This window comes from Scyliorhinus torazame, chromosome 17 (assembly GCF_047496885.1).
Source record: "Scyliorhinus torazame isolate Kashiwa2021f chromosome 17, sScyTor2.1, whole genome shotgun sequence".
NCBI lineage: Eukaryota > Metazoa > Chordata > Chondrichthyes > Carcharhiniformes > Scyliorhinidae > Scyliorhinus > Scyliorhinus torazame.
In genome coordinates this window covers 29,143,382-29,165,844 of record NC_092723.1, presented here as the reverse complement: position 1 = coordinate 29,165,844, position 22,463 = coordinate 29,143,382, and the positions used below count along the sequence as shown (strand labels likewise).

General features: G+C 44.9%; 1 protein-coding gene across 1 annotated transcript in view; it reads right to left on the bottom strand.

The window, feature by feature from the left end:
- Nucleotides 1–15,797, bottom strand: part of LOC140394569 (sushi, von Willebrand factor type A, EGF and pentraxin domain-containing protein 1-like) — a 116,040-nt gene extending 100,243 nt beyond the window's left edge. Inside the window, exon 1 of the mRNA XM_072481925.1 lies at nucleotides 15,699–15,797. Coding sequence (XP_072338026.1) covers nucleotides 15,699–15,762 — 64 coding nt within the window. The 5' untranslated portion in view covers nucleotides 15,763–15,797. The remainder of the gene's footprint in view (nucleotides 1–15,698) is intronic.
- Nucleotides 15,798–22,463: the final 6,666 nt, after the last annotated feature.

The following is a 22,463-nucleotide window of genomic DNA, read 5'->3' as shown; positions in this document are numbered from 1 at the left end:
CATTGTCAGGATCAAGATACCGGATGGTGGCTGGTCTGCTCCAGCTGTCGTTGTTCGACAGGCTGCGCCCCGCTCGTATGTTATACGTATGGCTGATGGTTCTGTTGTGCAACGAAACAGATGGGCACTGCGCAAAGTTGCCTGCCCACAAACGCTTTCTTCTCCTTTTCTGTCCATTGTTTTGCCACCTCCTGATACCTTGAACTACGAGGCCACCAGTCAGGCTTCCATCCAGCCTGTCAAGGCGCCGTTGTCCCCACCACCACCTCTCCGGCGGTCGACAAGGGTCAGAGGCAAGCCCCAGAGACTGACTTATGAACATTTGTTTTGTTTGCTATGTCCTGTTTTCTCACATTCGACAGCTGTCTTCACATGTAAATACGTTCACATATGCCACCACTTGTCAATATGTTCATATATGCCACCACATTCAAGTATGTTCCCATGTGCCAACAAAACATTAAAAAAGGGGGAGATGTCATTATATGCAGACATGCAGATAATGATATACAGACAGGCACAGACAGGCAGCTAATGAACACAGAGAACAGGACATGACCAATGAGCACGCAGGATACTAAGGGGTGGTATCTCACTATAAAAGGCATGAGGCACTCACACTCCGCCTCTTTCCACTGATGAACATCTACAGAGTGAGTCAGGGTGTATGTACAGTATCACACCTCCAGCACGTGGCTAAGAGCTAGTCTGGTTCGGTCAGACAGAGTAACCACACTGAGGTTAACAGAGAGTCGAACTCATGGAGAACTGTGCTAACTGTGCTACTGGTTCAATAAATCAGATTGAACTAACTTCAAGTTCTGGAGTATCTTTTGGTTAAAGCTGCATCCAGTTGTAGCCTGTGTTCTCCCAGAGTACATAACTCATCAAACCAGATGTTTTTTTACGACAATGGAAAATGGTTTCATGGTCATCATCAGTCTTTCAATTGCAGATTTTTAAAATTGAATTCAAATGTCACCATCTGCAGGGCAGGATTTAAACCTGGGTTCCCAGAGCATTACTCTGAGTCTCTGGTTTACTAGTGCAGTGACAATACCACTTCGCCACCACCTCCCCAGCGATGGGGCAGATTTACAGCAGGCGCTCAGGATTAAACTTGCTTCTCTAACTTCCCAAAGAGAGTACTGAATATATTTACCCCTCTTTTATACAGAGCTCATCTGTATTTAATGTTAAAATACATAGCAGTGGTCTGACGTGGCAATTCCCGTGCCATTCATTATCCTCAACAGTTTCAGGTCAGATCTAATCGACGAGTGTGTTTAATCGAGGATACTTCATCACCGCATGAGCTTAGTATTTCAACATGTTGATAGTTTGCATTTTTTTATTTACTGTAATTGTCCAGATTTGAAACAACTTCCTTTTTGTCAGATTTTCTGGTTATCTGAGGTCAATATCTATCCTCTGCTTAGCACGTCAGCAAGTAGCATCGTATTACTATTTTTGAGCAACAGTGAACTTGTGTCTGAATATTTTAATCATTTTCTGGATTTTTGTGATTTTACTTCTTACAATTACTTCACGTGGTTTGAAATCTCTTCACAAGTGTGTACTTTAATTTTTCTCAGAGCAAAAATATTATTTGAGCTCATTTATCTATTTCCTGCATTCATAATTCACAAACTGTCCTTTCTGCATGAGAGACATTCTGTTTTCTTTCATACAGGTTGTGGTGTCGGAGTACTTCCTCACTGAGTTTAGATATTTTAATATGAGTGAGTTATCTCATGAAACTGCTTTTCATGGTGACAGTCATAAGTAAAATCAATGTTATTTGTTGCTATTTGACATACAAAGTTATTTATAACTTTGTAAGAATGTGGTTGAAAGTGTGGCGTGTCTATATGTAACATATTCCTGCCACAGCATGCCTGTGAGCTCAGCCAGCATAGCTAATGAAGCTTTGCAGTGAACCCAGAAATCCATTAGAGTTCTTAAACACCAGAACCCCAGAGAAAACATTGTTTGATTGGCAGCCTTGGCTCTCTGATCTCTTCCATTAATTTCACAATTACTATGTACACAAGATTAAGAGGTTTCAAATGCCAGCAGTTTTAGCTATTGAAATGTTAAAGGGTCTGAACGGTTGACACTTGTATTGTCCTGCAGTATAAAAGGAGGTTTTTTAAGAAAGTAGATAACGATCAATTAATGACTGTTTTTTGTACACATCCAACTTGCCTACAGTGGGTGATTGAGCCTGGAGGTTCCATGGCTTGGCCTGGAGGGAATGAGGAGCCAGAAGAGTTGAGTGCGGGAGAGGGCGCCTTAGCTTGGCATGACAGCATGATGGTCCATCGGGGGTGGGTTGGGACATGAGGAGGACCGTTTGAATAGGGAGCCAATAGTGCAGTAATAATGTCACTGGACAAGTAATCTCGAGGCCCAAGTGAATGTTCTGTGAACAAGGGTTCACATTCCACCATGGCATTTGGAGAAATGTAATTCAATGACTAAATTTGGAATTGAAATCTTGTCTAATAGTGTCACAAAACTGCTGTTGATTGTCAATAAATACCCATCTGATTTACTAATCCCTTTTAGGGAAGGAAATCTGCTGTCCTTGCTGGTCTGGCCCACATGTGACTCCAGACCCACAGTAACATGACTGACTCTTAAATTCACTCTGAAATGACAGATCACTTGGCATGAGCCCAGACACCAGAAATGACAACGGCAAACTCAGCCTTGTTGACCCTGCAAAATCCTTACTAACATCTGGGAGCTTGTGCCAAACTCGGGAGAGTTGTCCAATAGACTAGCCAAGCAACAGCCTGGCATTTACAGGCAATCTTCCAGACACCACCATCCCTTGGTATGTCATATCCCACCAACAGGGCACAGCATGGTGATATACATTTGGGAAAGAGTTGCTCTCGGAATCCTCAACGCCAATTCTGGATCCCACCACGTCTCGTAGCATCATGCCCAATGTGGGCAAGGTACAGATTACTGACGACCATGTACTGTCGCCTCTCAGCTAACAAATGAGTCCTGCTCCATTGAACGCCACTTGGAGGAAGAATTGAGGGTGGCAGGGTGCAAACTGTACCCTGGGTGGGAGACTTCAATGTATATCATCAAAAATGGATTGATAACACCATTACTGGCTGAGCTGACTGTGTTCAAAAGGACATAGCTGCTAGACTAGGTCTGCAACAGGTGGTGAGGGAACCAAACACGGGTGAAAAACCTTCTTGACCTTGTTATCATCAACAGGTGGATCTGTCCATGTCAGTATTGGGAGGAGTGACCATTGCACAGTGCTTGCGGAGACAAAGTCCTGTCTTTATATTGAAGCCACCTTCCATCATGTTGTGTAGCATTACCACTGTGCTAAATTAGATAGATTTCGAAGATCTAGCAACTCAAAGCTGGGCATCCATGAGGCACCATGGGCCATTAGCAGCAGGAGAATTGTATACAACCACATTCTATAACCTCATGCCGGGGTATGTTCCCCACTCTAGCATTGCCGCCAAGTTAGGGAATCAGCCCTGGTGCAATAAAGAGTGCAGGAGAGCATGCCAGGCGCAACACTAGGCTTACCTAAAAACGAGCCGTTAACCTGGTGAAGCTACAACACAGAACTATTGCATGCCAGACAGGGTAGGCAGCAGCGTTAAATGATCTCACAACCAATAAATCAAATTTAAGTTCTGCAGTCTTGCCACATCCAGCCATGAATGGTGGTGGACAATTAAGCAACTGGAGGAAGCTCCAAAAATATACCCATCCTCAATGATGAGGCAGCCCTGATGATCATCAGCCAGAAGAGCCGAGTGGATGATCCACCTGGGCCTCCTCCTGAAGTCTCCAGCATCACAGATATGTCAGTCTTCAGCCAAATCTGAACATTCAACGTGATATCAAGAAACTGCTGAAGGCTCTGGTTACTGCAAAGCTATGAGCCCCTGACAACTTTCAGAAATATTTCTGAAGACTTGTGCCCCACCCAAGCTGTTCCAGTGCAGCTACACCACTGGCATCTACCTGGCAATGTGGAATATTGCCCAGGTATGTTCTGTGCACAAAAAGCAGGACAAATCCAACCAGACCAGTTATCATCCCAGCAGGATCCTCGCAATCATCAGCAAAGTGAGCGAAAGGGGCAAATTTGAAGGTTGATAACCACAGACCCTTATAAGCGTCACACGTTCTACAAGGCAGATCATCACCTTCTCATGGGCAATAAGGATGGGCAATGAAGTTGCCCTATGCAGCGATATCCACATCCCAAGAATGAGTATAAAAAGAACCTTTAAAAAGGTCCCCCTTAGGGCAGCACGGTGGTGCAGTGGTTAGCACTGCTGCCTCACGGCACTGAGGTCCCAGGTTCGATCCCGGCTCTGGGTCACTGTCCGTGTGGAGTTTGCACATTCTTCCTGTGTTTGCGTGAGTTTCGCCCCCATAATCCAAAGGTGTGTAGGATAGGTGGATTGGCCACGCTAAATTGCCCCTTAATTGGAATGACGGAATTAGGTACTCTAAATTTATTTTTAAAAATAAATAAATAAAAGACTCCTCCGAGGTGCCATGAACCACTACTCTGAAAATCTAGTCTGACTTCATAAAAATTGCGGAGGACCAGGAAATGTCTATCCCCACAGTGGAGCCAGCCAGGCCAGGAATGCAGGGTCCAAGTTTTTGACTTGACCAAGCTCGCACCCTTTAAATGCACACTCCCAAAATTCCAACTACCCAGGAATGGGTTTGGGAATGCTGGAATCGGGACCTACTTGCTATTTTTAAAGGGCTTCCAAATCATCCTGTTCTGGGCCAGGGTTTAGAGAACCCCAAGGTGTATCATGGAGTTCACCTGACCCACAACTTTTAATAGATTGTGGTATGGGGAGCACACGGCCCACTCTACAGGTGTGGTACAGCAGAAATGGAAAAGTACTTTTTTTTTAAAGCAAAACAATGTTTATTCTATGAACTCAAGTTAACCTTTTTAAAACATACAGTGAACATCTTAGCAACCATCAATTCAAATATAACCCTCAAAGAATACAACACTAAGTAATCCTTAAACTGTCCTTTTAACATCCATAAGATTTAAAACAAAACTTTTAACAGAAACACATCAGGTTAAAGTCACTACTGAGAGCAGTTATTAGTTTTAAATCACCAGGATCGATTTACAGTGTTTAGATTACAGAGAGAGACTCTAATACACTTTCTGGCTGTGACTGCAGTCCAGCTCTGAAAACGGAAGTAAAATACACCCTGCAGTAAACAGCCTAAAACGAAAGTAAAAAAGCTGACATACAGCCCAGCTCCACCCATTCTCTGACATCACTGCAGTAATAAACACCCATTTCTTAAAGGTACTCTCACTACAGATATTTATATACACACCCATTTTTAAACACCCATTTCTTAAAGGTACTTTCACTACAGATATTTATATACACACCCATTTATAAACACCCATTTCTTAAAAGGTACTCTCACATGACAATCCTGACTTGTTGAAAATTCACGCCCATGCATCTAACTCCATTAGTTCACTAATCATGAATCTGTCATTTTAATTACCCACTCTTTCCAGAGGTTATCATCGGACATGTGACGGTTATAACATGTGCATTCTTTCCTCTATCTTTGAGGGACAGGAGGGATTATTAAAAATGTTTTAGAATAAATAAAAATGTAATATGAAATCCAACCACTAGCAGCCAGAGCTCCAAAGCAATAGCCCTCAGTGGAAACATATGGAAATGACAGAATAAAGCAAACCGTGGCTGCCACATCCTCACGTACAGGGGAATTAGCACTTTATAATGAGAAGTCAAATCAGGGAAGTCATGGAGTCAGCAGTTTACAGACTTAAACATTCTGACAACAGAACACACAAGAACAAGATTTAACATTGAATATCTGATGGGTTACACAAAGTATTTGAAGTAGCCAAAGTTTTAAGAACATATTTAATCCATGCAGATTTCCAATCCGACAAGTGTTAAGCAGTTGACAATTAACAGCCTCCAAGATTGCATTTATAACCTTGAGGTCAAGTATCAGCAATTTGGGCAGCACGGTGGCGCAGTGGTAGCACTGTAGTCTCACGGCGCCGAGGTCCCAGGTTCGATCCCGGCTCTGGATCACTGTCCATGTGGAGTCTGCACATTCTCCTTGTGTTCGCATGGGTCTCACCCCCACAACCCAAAGATGTGCAAGGTAGGTGGATTGACATTGCTAAATTACCCCTTAATTGGACAAAATGAATTGGGTACTCTAAATTTGTTTTAGAGAAGAATCGGCAATTTATAAAATAAATGCTCGACAAAAAACACATGCAAAAAGGAAAGATAAAAATATTAGACAATAAGTATCTTGCAGCCTACACATACATTACAGATCTCTGTCTCCTGTAGATAACCTCTCAGGTTCAGGTATCAAACCTGGTTTTGTGACAGCCCTATTGTATCTCATACCCGAAGGTCATGCGTTCAAGTCCTTCTCCCAGATTTAAGCATGTTAACCAGGTTGACACTTCATTGCTGTACTGTTGGAGCACATCACCATAGAAGATGCAATATTTTGGGTGAAATAGGCCTCACCTACCCTCTCAGGTGGATTAAACAATCTTATGACATTGTTTGGAAAAGAGCAGGGGAGCACTTAGTCAGTATAAATTCTTAAAGTAACAAGCTCAAGAAGCCACATTTTCTGGTTTTGTATTTAATTGTTTTTGTGGGAATTTGCTGTGTATAAATTGGCTGCCATAATTCCCTACACAGTAGTTAGCACTGCTGCCTCACTGCGTCAGGGACTCAGGTTCGATTCTGGCATGAGGTGACTGACTGTGGAGTTTGCATTCGGCCTATACGACCCGTGTTCGGCGATTGGCTGGGGAATCCACATTCACGACCGAATCGGGAGAGTTGTCGCCTTCGCGATATTCCGCCCCCTCCAAAGCGGTGTACTACACCGCGTGCCATATCGATGGCCTCAGGGCGTTGCCTGAGGCTCACCCCCCGATGCACCGCCCCCCGACCAGCCGAGTTCCCGACGGCGTCGGTTGCGTGTGATCTCATCTGTCGGGAAATGGTGTGGCGGCTGCGGACTCAGTTCCAGCGCCGCCACAGTCGGGGGAGGGTCGATCCACGGGCAGGGGAGACTTTGTCAGGGGCTGGGGGTACTGTTGGGGGTTGTCTGGGGCACGAGAGCCGGCCAAAGGAGGGGCACTATTTCGTAGGCCGGTGCCATGTTGGACGGTGCAGCCGTTGCAGGCTGCCGCTCTGCGCATGCACAGCCACGGACCTAGCAATTCCCTGGGCCATATCAGCAGCTAGAGCTGGGTGCTGTATGCTGTCTTGATGCTAGCCCCCAGAGGATTGGTGGCCATTTTACGCCATTTTTCCTGTCGTAAAACCCCACCGTTCCCATGCTGGCATGGGGACATAGCCTCAAAATCGGACAATACTGCCCATTATATAAATAGCTTTATATAAAAATCCTTTCTTCTTCCTTTGCACATCCAGAATTTATTTTATTAAATAAGGTACTCCTTAGATTTTTCCAACAATTTCTATTCATTGCACAACCATTGCTGTTGCAATCCACAATGAATGATACTTTTCAAAAGTTTACTGCAGTGAACCCATGGTGCATGAAGTCAGTTTATAAAGTGCATGACTAACAGTGGGTTCGGAATAAATTTGAAGCTGCCTGTTTCCGGTGTTTTAAACCTCTCGTCATACATATTAATGTACACACTAACATATTGATTTGAAAAAATGAACTTTTACTGTCATGAGATAAATGCGGATCAGATTCCAAATCCTGGCCCCGACCTGTTCCTACATCCATAGCTCGAGGTGTTGGACCTGACATTACATCTGATAAGTTAGTCCTATGGTGCTAACATAGCCCTGCAACATAACCCCACAATGTTGGATGAAACCCTCCACCTAATAAGCTAATTTCATTGCTGTTGCATTTGGTCTTGAACCTGATAACCAAATCCCATGATTTACAATCCCAGTGTTGCTTTTGACACTGGATATGAAGGCTCCAGACGTGGAGATTTGATCATTCTTGTTAATCACACTTGATTTGGTTTCATGAGTTTTTGAACTCTGCTTTTAACTTGATCCTCTTCTATTTCCCCTCATCGCCCCTCAATCATTTTACTTTGCTGCAAAAATATCAAACTTTATTCCTTCATTATTGATCTCAGTAGCACATTTAAACCATCACTACTCTGGACAGCTACTGTGCCTTCACCACTTCTTCACTGCTCATGCTTAACAAGTTACTTATTAGTATCACAGTCTTGGGATTAAGAGAGGTCAGTTATTTAGCACAAGGGTGGGAAGAAATGTCTTCACTGAAAGGGTTGTGAAACTTAGGAATTCTCTACCCCAAGGAGCTGTGGATGTGTTGAGTATGAATGAAGTACATTCAAGTCAGATAGCAATAGATTTTTGCATACTAAGGTTTTCTAAGGTTCAGCTAAGGATACCGCAGGAAGGTGTCCCTGAGGTAGAAGATAAGCCATGATATTACGGAATTACAGAGCTGGCTCACAGAGCCCCTAGCCAAGCTGTTCCAGTACAGCATAACACTGGCATCTACCCAGCAATATGGAAAATTGTCCAATTGTGGTGTACACAGGAAACAGGGCAAATCCAACCCAGCCAATTATCGTCCTATCAGTCTATTCTCCATCATCAGCAAAGTAATGGAAGGAGTCATCAACAGTGCTATCAAGCGGCACTTACTCAGCATAACCTGCTCACGGACGCTCAGGTTTGGGTTCCGCCAAAGTCACTCAGTTCCTGACCTCATTACAGCCTTGGTTCAAAATGGACGAAAGAGCTGAATGCCAGAGGTTAGGTGAAAGTGGCTGCCCTTGACATCAAGGCAGCATTTGATCGAGAATGGCATCAAGGAGTTCTAGCTAAACTAGAGTCAATGGGAATCAGATTGGAGTTATATCTGGCACAAAGGAGGTTGGTTGTGGTGATTGGAGGTTAATCGTCCAGCTCCAGGACATCACTGCAGGAGTTCCTCAGGGAAGTGTCCTAGGTCCAACCTATCTTCAGTTGCTTCATCAATAACCTCCCTTCCATCATAAAGTTCGAAGTGGGGATGTTTGCGGATGACTGCACAATGTTCAGTACCATCCACATCTCTTCAGATAATGAAGCAGTCCATGTCCAAATGCAACACGACCTGGACAATATCCAGGCTTGGGCTGACAAGTGGCAAGTTACATTCACACCACCCAAATGCCAGGCGATGACCATCTCCTACAAGAGAGAATCTAACCATCACCCATTGAAAGTCAATGGCATTACCATCGCTGAATCTTCCACAATCAATATCCTGGCAGTTACCATTGATCAGACCTCAACTGGATTAGCCATATTAATACAGTGGCTACCAGGGCAGGTCAAAGGCTCATAATCCTATAGCTAGTAACTCACCTCCTGACTCCCCAAAGCCTGTCCAACAACTACAAGGCATAAGTCAGGAGTGTAATGCAATACTCTCCACTTGCCTGGATGAGTGCAGCACACACGGGGAGGATGTGCAGACTCCGCACAGACGGTGACCCAAGCCGGAATCGAACCTGGGACCCTGGAGCTGTGAAGCAATTGTGCTAACCACAATGCCACCGTGCTGCCCACTTTATGTTTGTAATTGATAAAAATTCTTGCTGTTTGTTTATATATATATATATATATGTTAACTCAGTTCTTAGAAGAAAGCTTGTTTTGATGAAAGTGTCTCAGAAGACTTTTGAATCACACCTGAAGGGAAGGCTTTTGTGCTCAACTTAGCCAAATTCAACATAAAGGTTATAGGTCAGGTGGACTTCATAATTCATTTTGGAGTTTCTAAACCCTGGCCCATAACACACCTACAAGATTCACGGCAGGAACACACCCAGTTTCCTTAGGCCGCACCTTCCAAACCTACTACCACTACCATCTAGAAGAACAAAAGTAGCAAATACCTAGGAACCCCAGCACCTGGAGGTTACTCTCCAAGTCACAAACCACCACACTTGGAAATATATTGCCGTCCCTATCGCTGGGTCAAAATCCTGGAACTTCTTCCTAACAGCACTGTGGGTGTACCTACACCTCATGGGCAGCAGTGGTTAAAGAAGGCAGCTTGGCACTATCTTCTGAGGCGCAACTAGGGATGGGCAATAAATACTGGTCTAACCAGCAAGGCCCGCATCCCATTAATGAACAAAATTGACCACCATTTCATAATTAAGTCCTGATTTGATAAATGGTGAATGTTCTTTACCAATTTCCTCCACCCTCTTTTTCCTTCCACTTGTTACCTCAAAATTGAGTGTAATGCACTCATCCAATAAAAGCACAATACTGCCGATGCTGGACAGAGAATCCATAGAACCTCTCAAATGCACAAGGAGGCCATTCAGCCCATCAAGTCTGTACCTACCCTCTGAAAGAGTATCCTACCTAGGCCCACTCCCCCACCCTATCCCCATAACCCCATCTAACCTTTGGGCACTAAGGGACAATTTTAGCATGGCCGATTCACCTAACCTGCACACTCTGGACTCTAGGAGGAAACTGGAGCACCTGGAAGAAACTCACGCAGGCAAGGGGAGAATGTGCAAACTCCAGGCTGACAGTCACCCAAAGTCAGAATCGAACCCGGTCCCTGGGGCAGTGAGGCAGCAGTGCTAACCACTGTGCCACCGTGCTGTGCGATCTGAAATAGAAACAGAAAATGCTGGAAAAACACAGCACCTGTGGAACACCTGTGGAGAGAGAAACTGAGTTAATGTTTCCAGTCCGTATGACTTCTTCAGAACTATGTGTGTAATATACTCATTGTGGGTGGGTTTGGATGATCGGCTTGACAAACATTTGAATTCTCGGTTCTGTTGGGTTACCAAAGTAAACAGATTTTTTCTTGAAATACCTACAATGGCAATATTAAAGATTTCCATGTGCATCAGGTGGAGGTTACTGCAGAAAGAATAGATGTTCGAAATTCCAGCTGAGACAGGAAACACAAGAACCTGAAAGCTGATTCTCTTTTACTTCTTCTTTCTTATAATAACATTTGGGGTCTCTTGATAAAATTACTCCTGTGTTTCTCCCAGACTGCTGTGGCTGCTTGTGCAAAATGTTCAATTGTGGTCAAATATTCATAACTAATTAATGCCCATTCTAGATCTTTGCACAGGTGTGAAGGTAAAAACCTTCCAGATTAGTGATAAAAATGTCACATGATTCACAATTAACGGTTGCAATTTTTCACTGAGCATGTCTCATATGAAGTATTTGGGGACTTCAGTGGCAGCATGTAGAGAGAGGTCACACACAAGGTAGCTTTCGCCAGAGAGCTAATTTTTTGGACCTTTGAGCCTGGCTCCCAGGGGAAATCTGTGGACAGACCCGTCCCATCCAACAATTCTTTGTGAGAGGATATCAAAGACCTCAAAAAAGAACAGTGGAGGGTCGCCCTTCATGGGAGGGTAGGTGTGAAGCTCGTCGGGAGCAAAGATGGTGGAGGCAAGCTTGTTAGGGAGGGCCACGCTTATTATGGTGGATAAGCTGACGGAGGTAATTTGGCAAGTATTTTGAGAGGCAAGGGAGGGAGATGATGGAGACCCTCAAAATGATAAGGGAGGCATTAGAAAGACCTCGGTGACAATTCAGGAGAGGTGCTGAAGGGGGTGGAGGAGGCGTTGTCACGACAGTTACCAGGTAGCCTCACTGGAAACTGAGCTGGTGGTGGTGGCGGAGAGGAATAAGGGCATGAGGGCTGAGGTTGAGGATCTGGAGAACAGGTCGAGGAGGTAGAATCTCAGGACTGTGGGGTTGCAGGATGGGATGGAAGGCCCCAGGCTGTCTGAGTACTTTGCCGAGATGTTTGCAAAGTTGCTGGGAGGGGGAGCAATAGATGTTCCCCCCTGAGTTAGACAGGGCCCACCGAATGCTGGGTGAGGCCATGGCCAAATGAGTCACCACGGGCTCTGGACGATGGAGAGGGTCTTGAAATGGGCCAAAGAAATCGTGAGTCCGGTGGGAAGGCAGCAGCTTTTGGATCTACCAGGATGTCATGGCAGAGCTGGCAAAGGGGCATGCGACCTTTAACAAGGTGAAGTCGGCACTGTAGAAGTATCATATGCATTTGGGTGCAGTGTACCCGGTGAGGCTGAGGGAAACGCACAAGATTTATGATTCTGCATTGGGGGATACATGTTCTTGGGAGTGGTTGGGGAGTCCGAGGAAACTGAGCATAAGGATTAAGGCAGTAATGCAAATAATATATGGCTCAAATTGGAGAGCAGTGAAGTTTAAAGGCTTTGCTTTTGGTTATTCCTTTGCAGTGAGGGGGGTGTAGTTTTGGTTATTTTCTTTGTTCATTGGGTGTGTACCCTGGCAAGGGAGCTATCTCGCTAGCAGTTAGATCTTAGCTAGTAAACGGGCGTGAGGTGGGGGATGGGTTGCGGCCTGTTGGACTTGTTCAGACAGGTCTAGAAGGTGTGAATAGTGGGGTGAAGGGTATTTTGAGGCGAGATTGTGATTTGAAAGGATGTATCTGAGGGATTTCTTGGATAGGGCAAGGGTGCAAGGGTGGAGGGGGGGGGGCTGTAGATTGCCTACGGTGATCAGGGTTTTTTCCTTAAGGATGGGGCTGGTGGCCATATTGGGTGGGCCATGATATCAGGGATTTGGAAGATGGAGGGGATGATCCCTCGCAGTGGAAATGGCTGACCTGAGGGAGGGATGGTGTTGGTGAGAGATCTCCGATCAGATTAGTCACGAGGAACTTTAGGGATTTGGGGATGGGGGTGCCTGTGAAACGAGTGAGGGTTTTCTCTCATTTGAAGAATTTAAGGGCTGACGTGGGGCTTTTGCAGGAGACCCACCCGCAGGTGAGGGATCAGATGACTTTTTCATGATGGGTTGGCACAAAAGTGTGGTAGTCACCACTAGTAGTATATTTCATGTATTACGGCACTGCCCGTATATTAGAGGTACAAGTGTAAATCCCTGCCTGCTGGCTCCGCCAAGCTGGGGGTTAGCGATATTTGGGGTAGCGGATGAGCCGGGAGTGCAGGAGGCGAAAGAGGCCGATATTGTGGCCTTAGCGTCCCTAGTAGCCCTGTGGAAGGAAGTGAAACCCCCCAGCATGGAGGCCTGGATAAACGATATGGCAGGGTTCATAAAACTGGAACGGATGAAGTTTGCACTGAGAGGATCGGCCCAGGCGATGGCAACCGTTCCTCGACTATCTAGCGGAACGTTAGGGGGGAAATAGATAGCCAGCAGCAGCCTAGAGGGGGGGGGGGGGGGGGGGTGGGGGGGTAAATTGGTTGTGTTCTAGATGGGGTGAGGGGGCGGGGGGTGGGCTCTATTTCGTGTTGTTTTGTTAGTTCACTGTCTTATTTAAACAATGTTATCTATTAGTTATCATTTTACCGTTTTTGTTGAGTTGTAAGGGGGAAAAATTGTGTTTGAAAACTTTAATAAAATATATTTTTTTAAAAAAGAATCAGATCACAGAGTGAACAATAATAAAAAACAGGGAAGGAAACCATTCAGCCCATCGTGGTAATGTAGCTCTTTGAAAGGCTAACCAAGTAGTCTCATTCTCCCTCTCTTAGATATAGTGTCATGAGATCTCTTCCTGTCCCACATCCATGTCCCTCTCTCTGGAACGCTTTTTGGACCTCTCCCTTTCCCCTCTCCAGGACACTTCTTAGGACCCTCCCTCATTTGCATTTGGCATTTCCTATGTAGAGTGGTGTGTTTGACTGTAGTCGGCATGTCCCTCCTCCTACCTTGAATGTTAGAATATAAAAATTCTTGTAAATTATATCATCTTGATGACCTTGTATATTAAAGTTTATTTTTGCTCCTTTAAAACCTGTGAATCTTGTGGCTTTCTTCACTTAGACAGCAACTTGAACCTCGAACTTTCGCTATTTTAAACAAAACATGATTAATCCCCAACTGAATCTCACCAACAACTTGGGAGTCTAACCAAGGTTCAACAACTTGTCCAAGAGCAAGTTAGAGGCCAGGTGCACTGCAGCAAGTAAGTTACCACCTAACTCCCCAAAAGCCTGTCCACTATCTACAAAGGTGCACGTCAGAAGTGAAATGGAATGTTAACCACTTGCCTGGATGAGTGCAGATCCAACAGCGCAAAATCTCAACAACATCCAGGACAAAGCAACCCGCTTGATTAGCATCCAATCCACCATCATAAATATTCTCTCCCTGCATCATTGACAACCCATAGCTACAGTATGCAACATCTACAGCCTGAGCTGCAGCCAAGTAGCTGACACTTCTCTCATAGCACCTTCCAAACCCAAGACCTCCACTGCCTAGAAGAACAAGTCACACACCACCCAAACTTGGAAATATATCTTCATTGTCACTGGGTCATAAACCTGGAACCCTCTTTAACAGCACTGTGGGCATACCTACATCCAATGAACTGCAGCAGTTCAACAAAGCAGCATACTATCATCTTCTTAATTAAAATTATTTTTATTTCTATCAATTTATTTTCATTTCTTCCATTGATCTGTTTCCCCCTCACTATTGTATCCCCCCCCCCCCCCCTGCCCCGCCCCTCCCCGGGCCAACTGTTCCCTTTTTCTAGTTGTCCTTTGACATATGGATCACCTTTATTCTGCCATTCACACATTCTAATCTCTTTATGTGCCACTATCAGCTCAGCTCGCTTCTTAGCTTTAATCACCCCGTTTACATTCCTTTTGTCTTTCTGTCCAGGGCATCTTTGTCAGTCTCCACCCATCGATGGCCCTCTTCCCAGCCCCACGACCCATCACAACAGTATAAATCTGACCCTATTTCCAGTTCTCCCCTGCTTTGACAATGAGTCATCCAGACTCAAAACGTTTGCTCTCTTCTCTCCCCACAGATCTGTCAGACCTGTCCAGTACTTTCTGATTTTATTTCCAATTCCAGCATCCACAGCAATTTGCTTTCACCTTCTCAATTAGCACTGGCCAATAAATGCTGGCCTTTCCTGTGGCATCCGCATCCCATAAACACATTAAAAAATTGGCGAGGACTACCTAAGGGTTTCACCTTCACTGCCTTGACAGCATTTCATGTTGCCTGTGTTACTCTTTGCATGGAGAAGTGTTTCCTAAATTTGTCCTTTACAAGTTAGAATTTGTGAACCACTGTCTCCCTGCATTGATCAAGCTTAAAATAGTAAGAAGTTTTGCAACACCAGGTTAAAGTCCAACAGGTTTGTTTGGAACTGCCAGCTTTCGGAGCGCCTCCTTCATCAGGTGAGTCTTGATGAAGGAGCTATGCTCCGAAAGCTCGTGATTCCAAACCTTTTGGACTTTAACCTGGTGTTGCAAAACTTCTTACTGTGCCCACCCCAGTCCAACACCGACATAGCCACATCAAAGCTTAAAATAGTTTGGGTAAACCTTTTCAATGAATGACATTTATATAACTACAAGCATCATGTTATGGTTTTTAGAATGTTTTGAGTTTTTTCACTACCATGCAACGTCAAAAGACCACGCCAAGTACTATTCATGTTTTATCCAACACCAGTAAGGAACTAGCAATTTACTAATACCGTAACCCGTTTGTTTAATGTCTTCCAAATTCCATCTAACCGTGCTGCTTTCATGGTACAAATGCTGTAAATCTTACCTGTGACTCGGACCATCCAAACTGTGCAGGTGGCCATCAAAGCCAACAGCAGCTTCTCTGCCATGTCCAACTTTGTCAGAATTTCTTGACCCGAGAAACTGTCAGGGTCCCAGTCATGTGCTGACCTTGCGTTGAGGGTGGCCCGGTCACACTCTATGCGTTCAGCTCAGTACAATGGCTCGCTAGCCAACTCTTGCTGCTTTTATTCATCCCCACATTCTTTGTCAGCTCCTTTTAACCCGCCCCCTCTCCCCTTATCGGTGCAGCGGAATGAATGCTGCCAGTTGGAGCGACATCTATTATTAAGTGACCGAAATTTACAGGGTTTCAGTGCAGTTATCTAGGGCCACCTAGTGATCAAAGATAAAGGTGATAACTTTCAGCTGGGAGCAGAAAACTGGTATTTGGGTCACCGCATATTAATACATGTATCTATTGTGAGGGGAGAAGATAAATGGAAACTCCGAGCTACTTAGGGACAAGTTTGAAGAATATTTCACATCGCACAAGAAAAGGCAAGCAGAATGTATAACGGGCACTCAATGTAATACTGCCACTTTCTGATCATTTAAAAGTTACCCTCACGTTTGGAACATGCAGTCAATCTACTAATAATTGTCAAAATGCAGTACGATTAAGTGTCAGACATAAGATTTGAATAAAGGTTAAAGCTTGCAAACCATTTGCAAGCCGAGTTAAACGTTATAGAAACACAACATATTAACGTAGCTTTGAATTCTCCTCAGCAGCAACAGGATAGGTGAGAAAGAAAAAATAGGAAAATTAAGGCAGGTCCTTCACCACACGAAAGGTGTCGAAGCAAGTGGGGTGTATAACTCAACAGTACTGCGTGGTTTGGGATTTTCATTGAACATGGATCATTTAAACAGTTCAACATGTCAAACAATATCTAACTAGATAATTAATTAAATTAAATGATACATTTAAGTTGTAGTATAGGGGTTTGTTGGGTTGAGATGGGGCTGAGTAAGGTACCGGCTGCACAAGTGATGGAACAGAACACTTGACCTGCACTTGGAGGTCAGTACCTGTTGGACAGAGCCTTGTGCGAAAGTAAGCATTAAGACAGCTCTTAACTTGAACCTTCACTGTATCTCCTCCGTATCGAGATTTGCAGCATGGACTGGCCCTATGGCCCAACTTTTGCATGGTCGCCCTGTTTTTACCACTAATCTAGTCCCAATTGCCCACATTTGGCCCATATCTTACTATACCCATCTTTACCTGCCTCTGGCAGCTCGTTCCACTCACCACCCTCTGAAAAAATTGCCCCTCTGGACCCTTTTGTATCTCTCCCCTCAAACCTATGCCCTCTAGTTTTAGACTTCCCTACCTTTGGGAAAAGATGTTGCCTAACTACCTTGTACAAAAGGTGAAGTCACACGGGATCAGGGGTGAGCTGGCAAGGTGGATACAGAACTGGCTAGGCCATAGAAGGCAGAGAGTAGCAATGGAGGGATGCTTTTCTAATTGGAGGGCTGTGACCAGTGGTGTTCCACAGGGATCAGTGCTGGGACCTTTGCTCTTTGTAGTATATATATAAATGATTTGGAGGAAAATGTAACTGGTCTGATTAGTAAGTTTGCAGACGACACAAAGGTTGGTGGAATTCCGCATAGCGATGAGGACTGTCGGAGGATACAGCAGGATTTAGATTGTCTGGAGACTTGGGCGGAGAGATGGCAGATGGAGTTTAATCCGGACAAATGTGAGGTAATCCATTTTGGAAGGTCTAATGCAGGTAGGGAATATACAGTGAATGGTAGAACCCTCAAGAGTATTGAAAGTCAAAGAGATCTAGGAGTACAGGTCCACAGGTCATTGAAAGGGGCAACACAGGTGGAGAAGGTAGTCAAGAAGGCATACAGCATGCTTGCCTTCATTGGCCGGGGCATTGAGTATAAGAATTGGCAAGTCATGTTGCAGCTGTATAGAACCTTAGTTAGGCCACACTTGGAGTATAGTGTTCAATTCTGGTCGCCACACTACCAGAAGGATGTGGAGGCTTTAGAGAGGGTGCAAAAGAGATTTACCAGAATGTTGCCTGGTATGGAGGGCATTAGCTATGAGGAGCGGTTGAATAAACTCGGTTTGTTCTCACTGGAACGAAGGAGGTTGAGGGGAGACCTGATAGAGGTCTACAAAATTATGAGGGGCATAGACAGAGTGGATAGTCAGAGGCTTTTCCCCAGGGTAGAGGGGTCAATTACTAGGGGGCATAGGTTTAAGGTGAGAGGGGCAAGGTTTAGAGTAGATGTACGAGGAAAGTTTTTTACGCAGAGGGTAGTGGGTGCCTGGAACTCGCTACCAGAGGAGGTAGTGGAAGCAGGGACGATAGGGACATTTAAGGTGCATCTTGACAAATATATGAATAGGATGGGAATAGAAGGATACGGACCCAGGAAGTGTAGAAGATTGTAGTTTAGTCGGGCAGCATGGTCGGCATGGGCTTGGAGGGCCGAAGGGCCTGTTCCTGTGCTGTACATTTCTTTGTTCTTTGTACCTATCTATGCCCCTCATTATTTTATATTCCTCTATAAGATCATCCCTAAGCCTCCTACACTCCAGGGGAAAAAAGTCCCAGTGTATCCAGGCTCTCCTTATAACTCAAACCATCAAGTCCCAATAGCATCCTAATAAATCTTTTCTGCACATTTCTAGTTTTATAATATCCTTTCTATAATAGGGTGACTAGAACTGTACACAGTATTCCAAGTGTGGCCGTACTAATGTCTTTCAACAAGACGTCACAACTCTTGTACTCAAAGTTCTGACCAATGATACCAAGCATGCCAAATGCCTTCTTCACCACCCTGTCCACCTGTGACTCCACTTTCAAGGAGCTATGAACCTGTACTCCTAGATCTCTTTGTTCTATAACTCTCCCCAATGCCCTACCATTAACTGAGTAGGTCCTGCCCCAATTCGATCTAGCAAAATGCATCACCTCACATTACCTGCCATTAATCGGCCCATTTGCCCAATTGATCAAGATCCCGCCACAATCCTGGATAACCTTCTTCACTGTCCACTATGCCACCAATCTTGATGACATCTGCAAATTTACTTACCATGCCTCCTAAATTCTCATCCAAATCATTAATATAAATAACAAATAACAGTGGACCCAACACTGATCCCTGAGGCACACTGCTGGTTACAGGCCTCCAGTTTGATAAACAACCCTCTACAACCACCCTTTGTCTTCTGTCGCCAAGTCAATTTTATACCCAATTGGCTACCTCACCCTGGATCCCCTGAGATTTAACCTTTTGCAAAAACCTACCATGCGGTACTTTGTCAAAGGCCTTGCTAAAGCCCATGTAGACAACGCCGACTGCACTGCCCTCATCCACCTTCTTGGTTACCCCTTCAGAAAACTCAACCAAATTCGTAAGACATGATTTTCCACTCACAAAGCAATGCTGACTGTCCCTTGCCTCTCTAAATGCTTGTAGATCCGGTCTCTCAGAATACCTTCCAACAACTTATCCACCACAGATGTTAAGCTCACTGGTCTTTAGTTCCCAGGTTTTTCCCTGCAGCCCTCTTCCAACAAAAGGTACAACATTTGCTACCCTCCAATCTTCAGGTACCTCACCTGTGGCTGGTGATGATTCAAATATCTGTTAGAGGAGCCACAATTTCCTCCCTAGCCTTCCGCAACATCCCAAGAAAAGTTTCATCAGGTCCTGGGGATTTATCCTCCTTGAGATATGCTGTACCAACACCACCTTCTCTGTAATACATACACTCCTCAAGACATCACTATTTATTTCTCCAAGTTCCCCAACATCTATGTCTTTCTCAACAGTAAATACCGATGAGAAATATTAATTTAGGATCTTCCCCATCTCTTGTGGATCCATACATAGATTACCTTGTAGATCGTTAAATGGCCCTACTGCCTTCCTAGTTACTATTTTGTCCTTTATGTATTTGTAGAAGCTCTTTGGATTCGCTTTTGCCTCATTTACCAAAGCAATCTCATTCCCTTTCTCCCCATCCCGATTTCTCTCTTAACTCTCCTCCGACAACCTCTATACTCTTCAAAGGGATCCACTTATTCATAGAATTTACAGTGCGGAAGGAGGCCATCCAGCCCATCGAGTCTGCACCGGCTCTCTGAAAGAGCACCCTACCCAAGCCCACACCTCCACCCTATCCCATAACCCAGTAAACCCACCCAACACTAAGGGCAATTCTGAACACTAAGGGCAATTTAGCATGGCCAATCCACCTAACCTGCACATCTTTGGACTGTGGGAGGAAACTGGAGCACCCAGAGAAAACCCACGCACACACAGGGAGAACGTGCAGATTCCGCACAGACAGTGACCCAAGCCGGGAATCGAACCTGCGACCCTGGAGCTGTGAAGCAATTGTGCTAACCACTATGCTACCGTGCTGCCCACTTGATCCCAGCTGCCCATGCATGTCATACGTGTCCTTCTTCTTTTTGATCAGGGCATCAAAATCCCGAGTCATCCAGGGCTCCCTCCTTCTACCAGCCTTGCCCTTCACTCTAAAAGTAAAGTGCTTACTCTGAACCCTGGCTAACACACTTTTGAAAGCCTCCCATTTACCGACCACCGCTTTGCCTGCAAACAGAATCCACCAATCAACTTTTGAAAGCTCCTCTCTAATACCATCAAAATTGGTCTTGCCCCAATTTAGAATTTTAACTTTTGGGCTAGACCTATCATTAACCATAGCTATCTTAAAAACTAATGGAATTATGGTCACTAGTCCCAAAGTGATCCCTCACTAACACTTCTTTCCCAAGAGGTCTAGCTTTGCCCCCTCTCTAGTTGGGCCATCCACATACTGAATGAGAAATTCTTCCTGAATACATTCAACAAATTTCTCTCCATCCGAGCCCCTAATGCTATGGCTGTCCCAGTCAATGTTGGGAAAGTTAAAAGTCCCCAACTATGATATCCTAGTCCTTGTACCCATCCATGCCCTGAGTTTATTCGCCTTGCGCGTCAGGCCTCTTGAATTGAAATAAATGCAGTTTAATCTAGATTTCCCTTGGTCTCTGCCCTGCTGTCTCAGACCATCTGTCCGGTCATGTTTTGTACACTCTCCCTGCGTTTTATTTCTCTTAGCCTTACTGGACCCATTCACTGACTTCTCCAGTCTCTGTACCGTGGCCCATTTTGATTTTGGTTTCTCTGCCTTTCACTTTTCCCCATACTGCCTTTTTTTCCTGTCCCCGGTTGCATTGTGGATAGCACAATTGCTTCACAGCTCCAGGGTCCCAGGTTCGATTCCGGCTTGGGTCACTGTCTGTGCGGAGTCTGCACGGGTTTCTTCCGGGTGCTCCAGTTTCCTCCCAGTCCAAAGATGTGCAAGTTAGGTGGATTGGCCATGATAAATTGCCCTTTGTGTCCAAAATTGCCCTTAGTGTTGGGTGGGGTTAATGGGTTATGGGGAATAGGGTGGAGGTGTTGACCTTGCGTAGGGTGTTCTTTCCAAGAGCCGGTGCAGACTCGATGGGCCAAATGGCCTCCTTCTGCACTGTAAATTCTATGAAAATATACCGTATGTTACTCCCCTCCCACTTCCTGCATCGATTCCCATCCCCCTGCCACATTAGTTTAAACCTTCTCCAACAGCAGTAGCGAACACTCCCCCTAGGACATTGGTTCCAGTCCTGCCCAACTCCAGACCATCTGGTTTGTACTGGTCCCACCTCCCCCAGAACCGATTCCAATGTCCCAGGAATTTGAATCCCTCCCTCTTGCACCATCTTTCAAGCTATGTATTCATCTTATATCCTGACATTCCTACTCAGACTAGCACGTGACACTGTTAGCAACCGATATTATTGCCTTTGAGGTCCTACATTTTAGTTTATATCCTGACTTCCTTAATTCAGCTTGCAGGACCTCATCACATTTTTTACCTACATCATTGGTGCCTACATGCACCACAATAGCTGACTGTTCACCCTGTCCTCCAGAATGTCCTGCAGCCACTCGCGACATCCTTGACCCTTGCACAAGGGAGGCAACATACCATCCTGGAGTCGCATTTGTGTCCACAAAAATGGTTGTTTGTTCCCCCTTACATATGTGACTTGTCGTAGTAGTTAATAAATCCTGACCGTTCAACAAGCCCAAGAATGCAAGCACCTCAAGACCTACCTAACTACACCAAACACCACTGAATAGAACTCCAACCTCAGGTGGCTGCAGAAGAAATTTTAAATGCTGGGAAACCAGGAAAAAACAGCATTCTGACCTTAAAAAATAAGCTTAAGAAGCAAAAAAGGTGCAGAATGAAATCAGCAAAGAAAATCTCCAAGGACGGATACAGTATCTGAAGGCAGAAATTCAATTCTTCATGGCATTCCTCCATTGATTCCTGTGGAAGCACAGCTTCACTAGCCAGATTTATCAGAATCAGCAGGCCTACCAAGGAGTGAACTAAAAATCTAAAATTCCTGGACAACACAAATCCTGAAAAGTTAAACACAGGGGTTAGAAATTGCCACACATGCGGCAGAATTCTCCATTCTTGATACTAAGTGTTGATGCCAGAAAAGGATTTGTGGACTTCTATGACAGCAAAACCGGCGCTGCACGTGATTCAGCGACCATTGAGGGGCTGGCACCAGAGCCACGTGGAACACAATTGATTTCAATTAGAAACGGTGCCAGATTCGCCGGGTCAGTGATTGGCACGGAGGAGGCCGACAAGCTGCAGCCACATATACACACTTCACTCCCCATACAC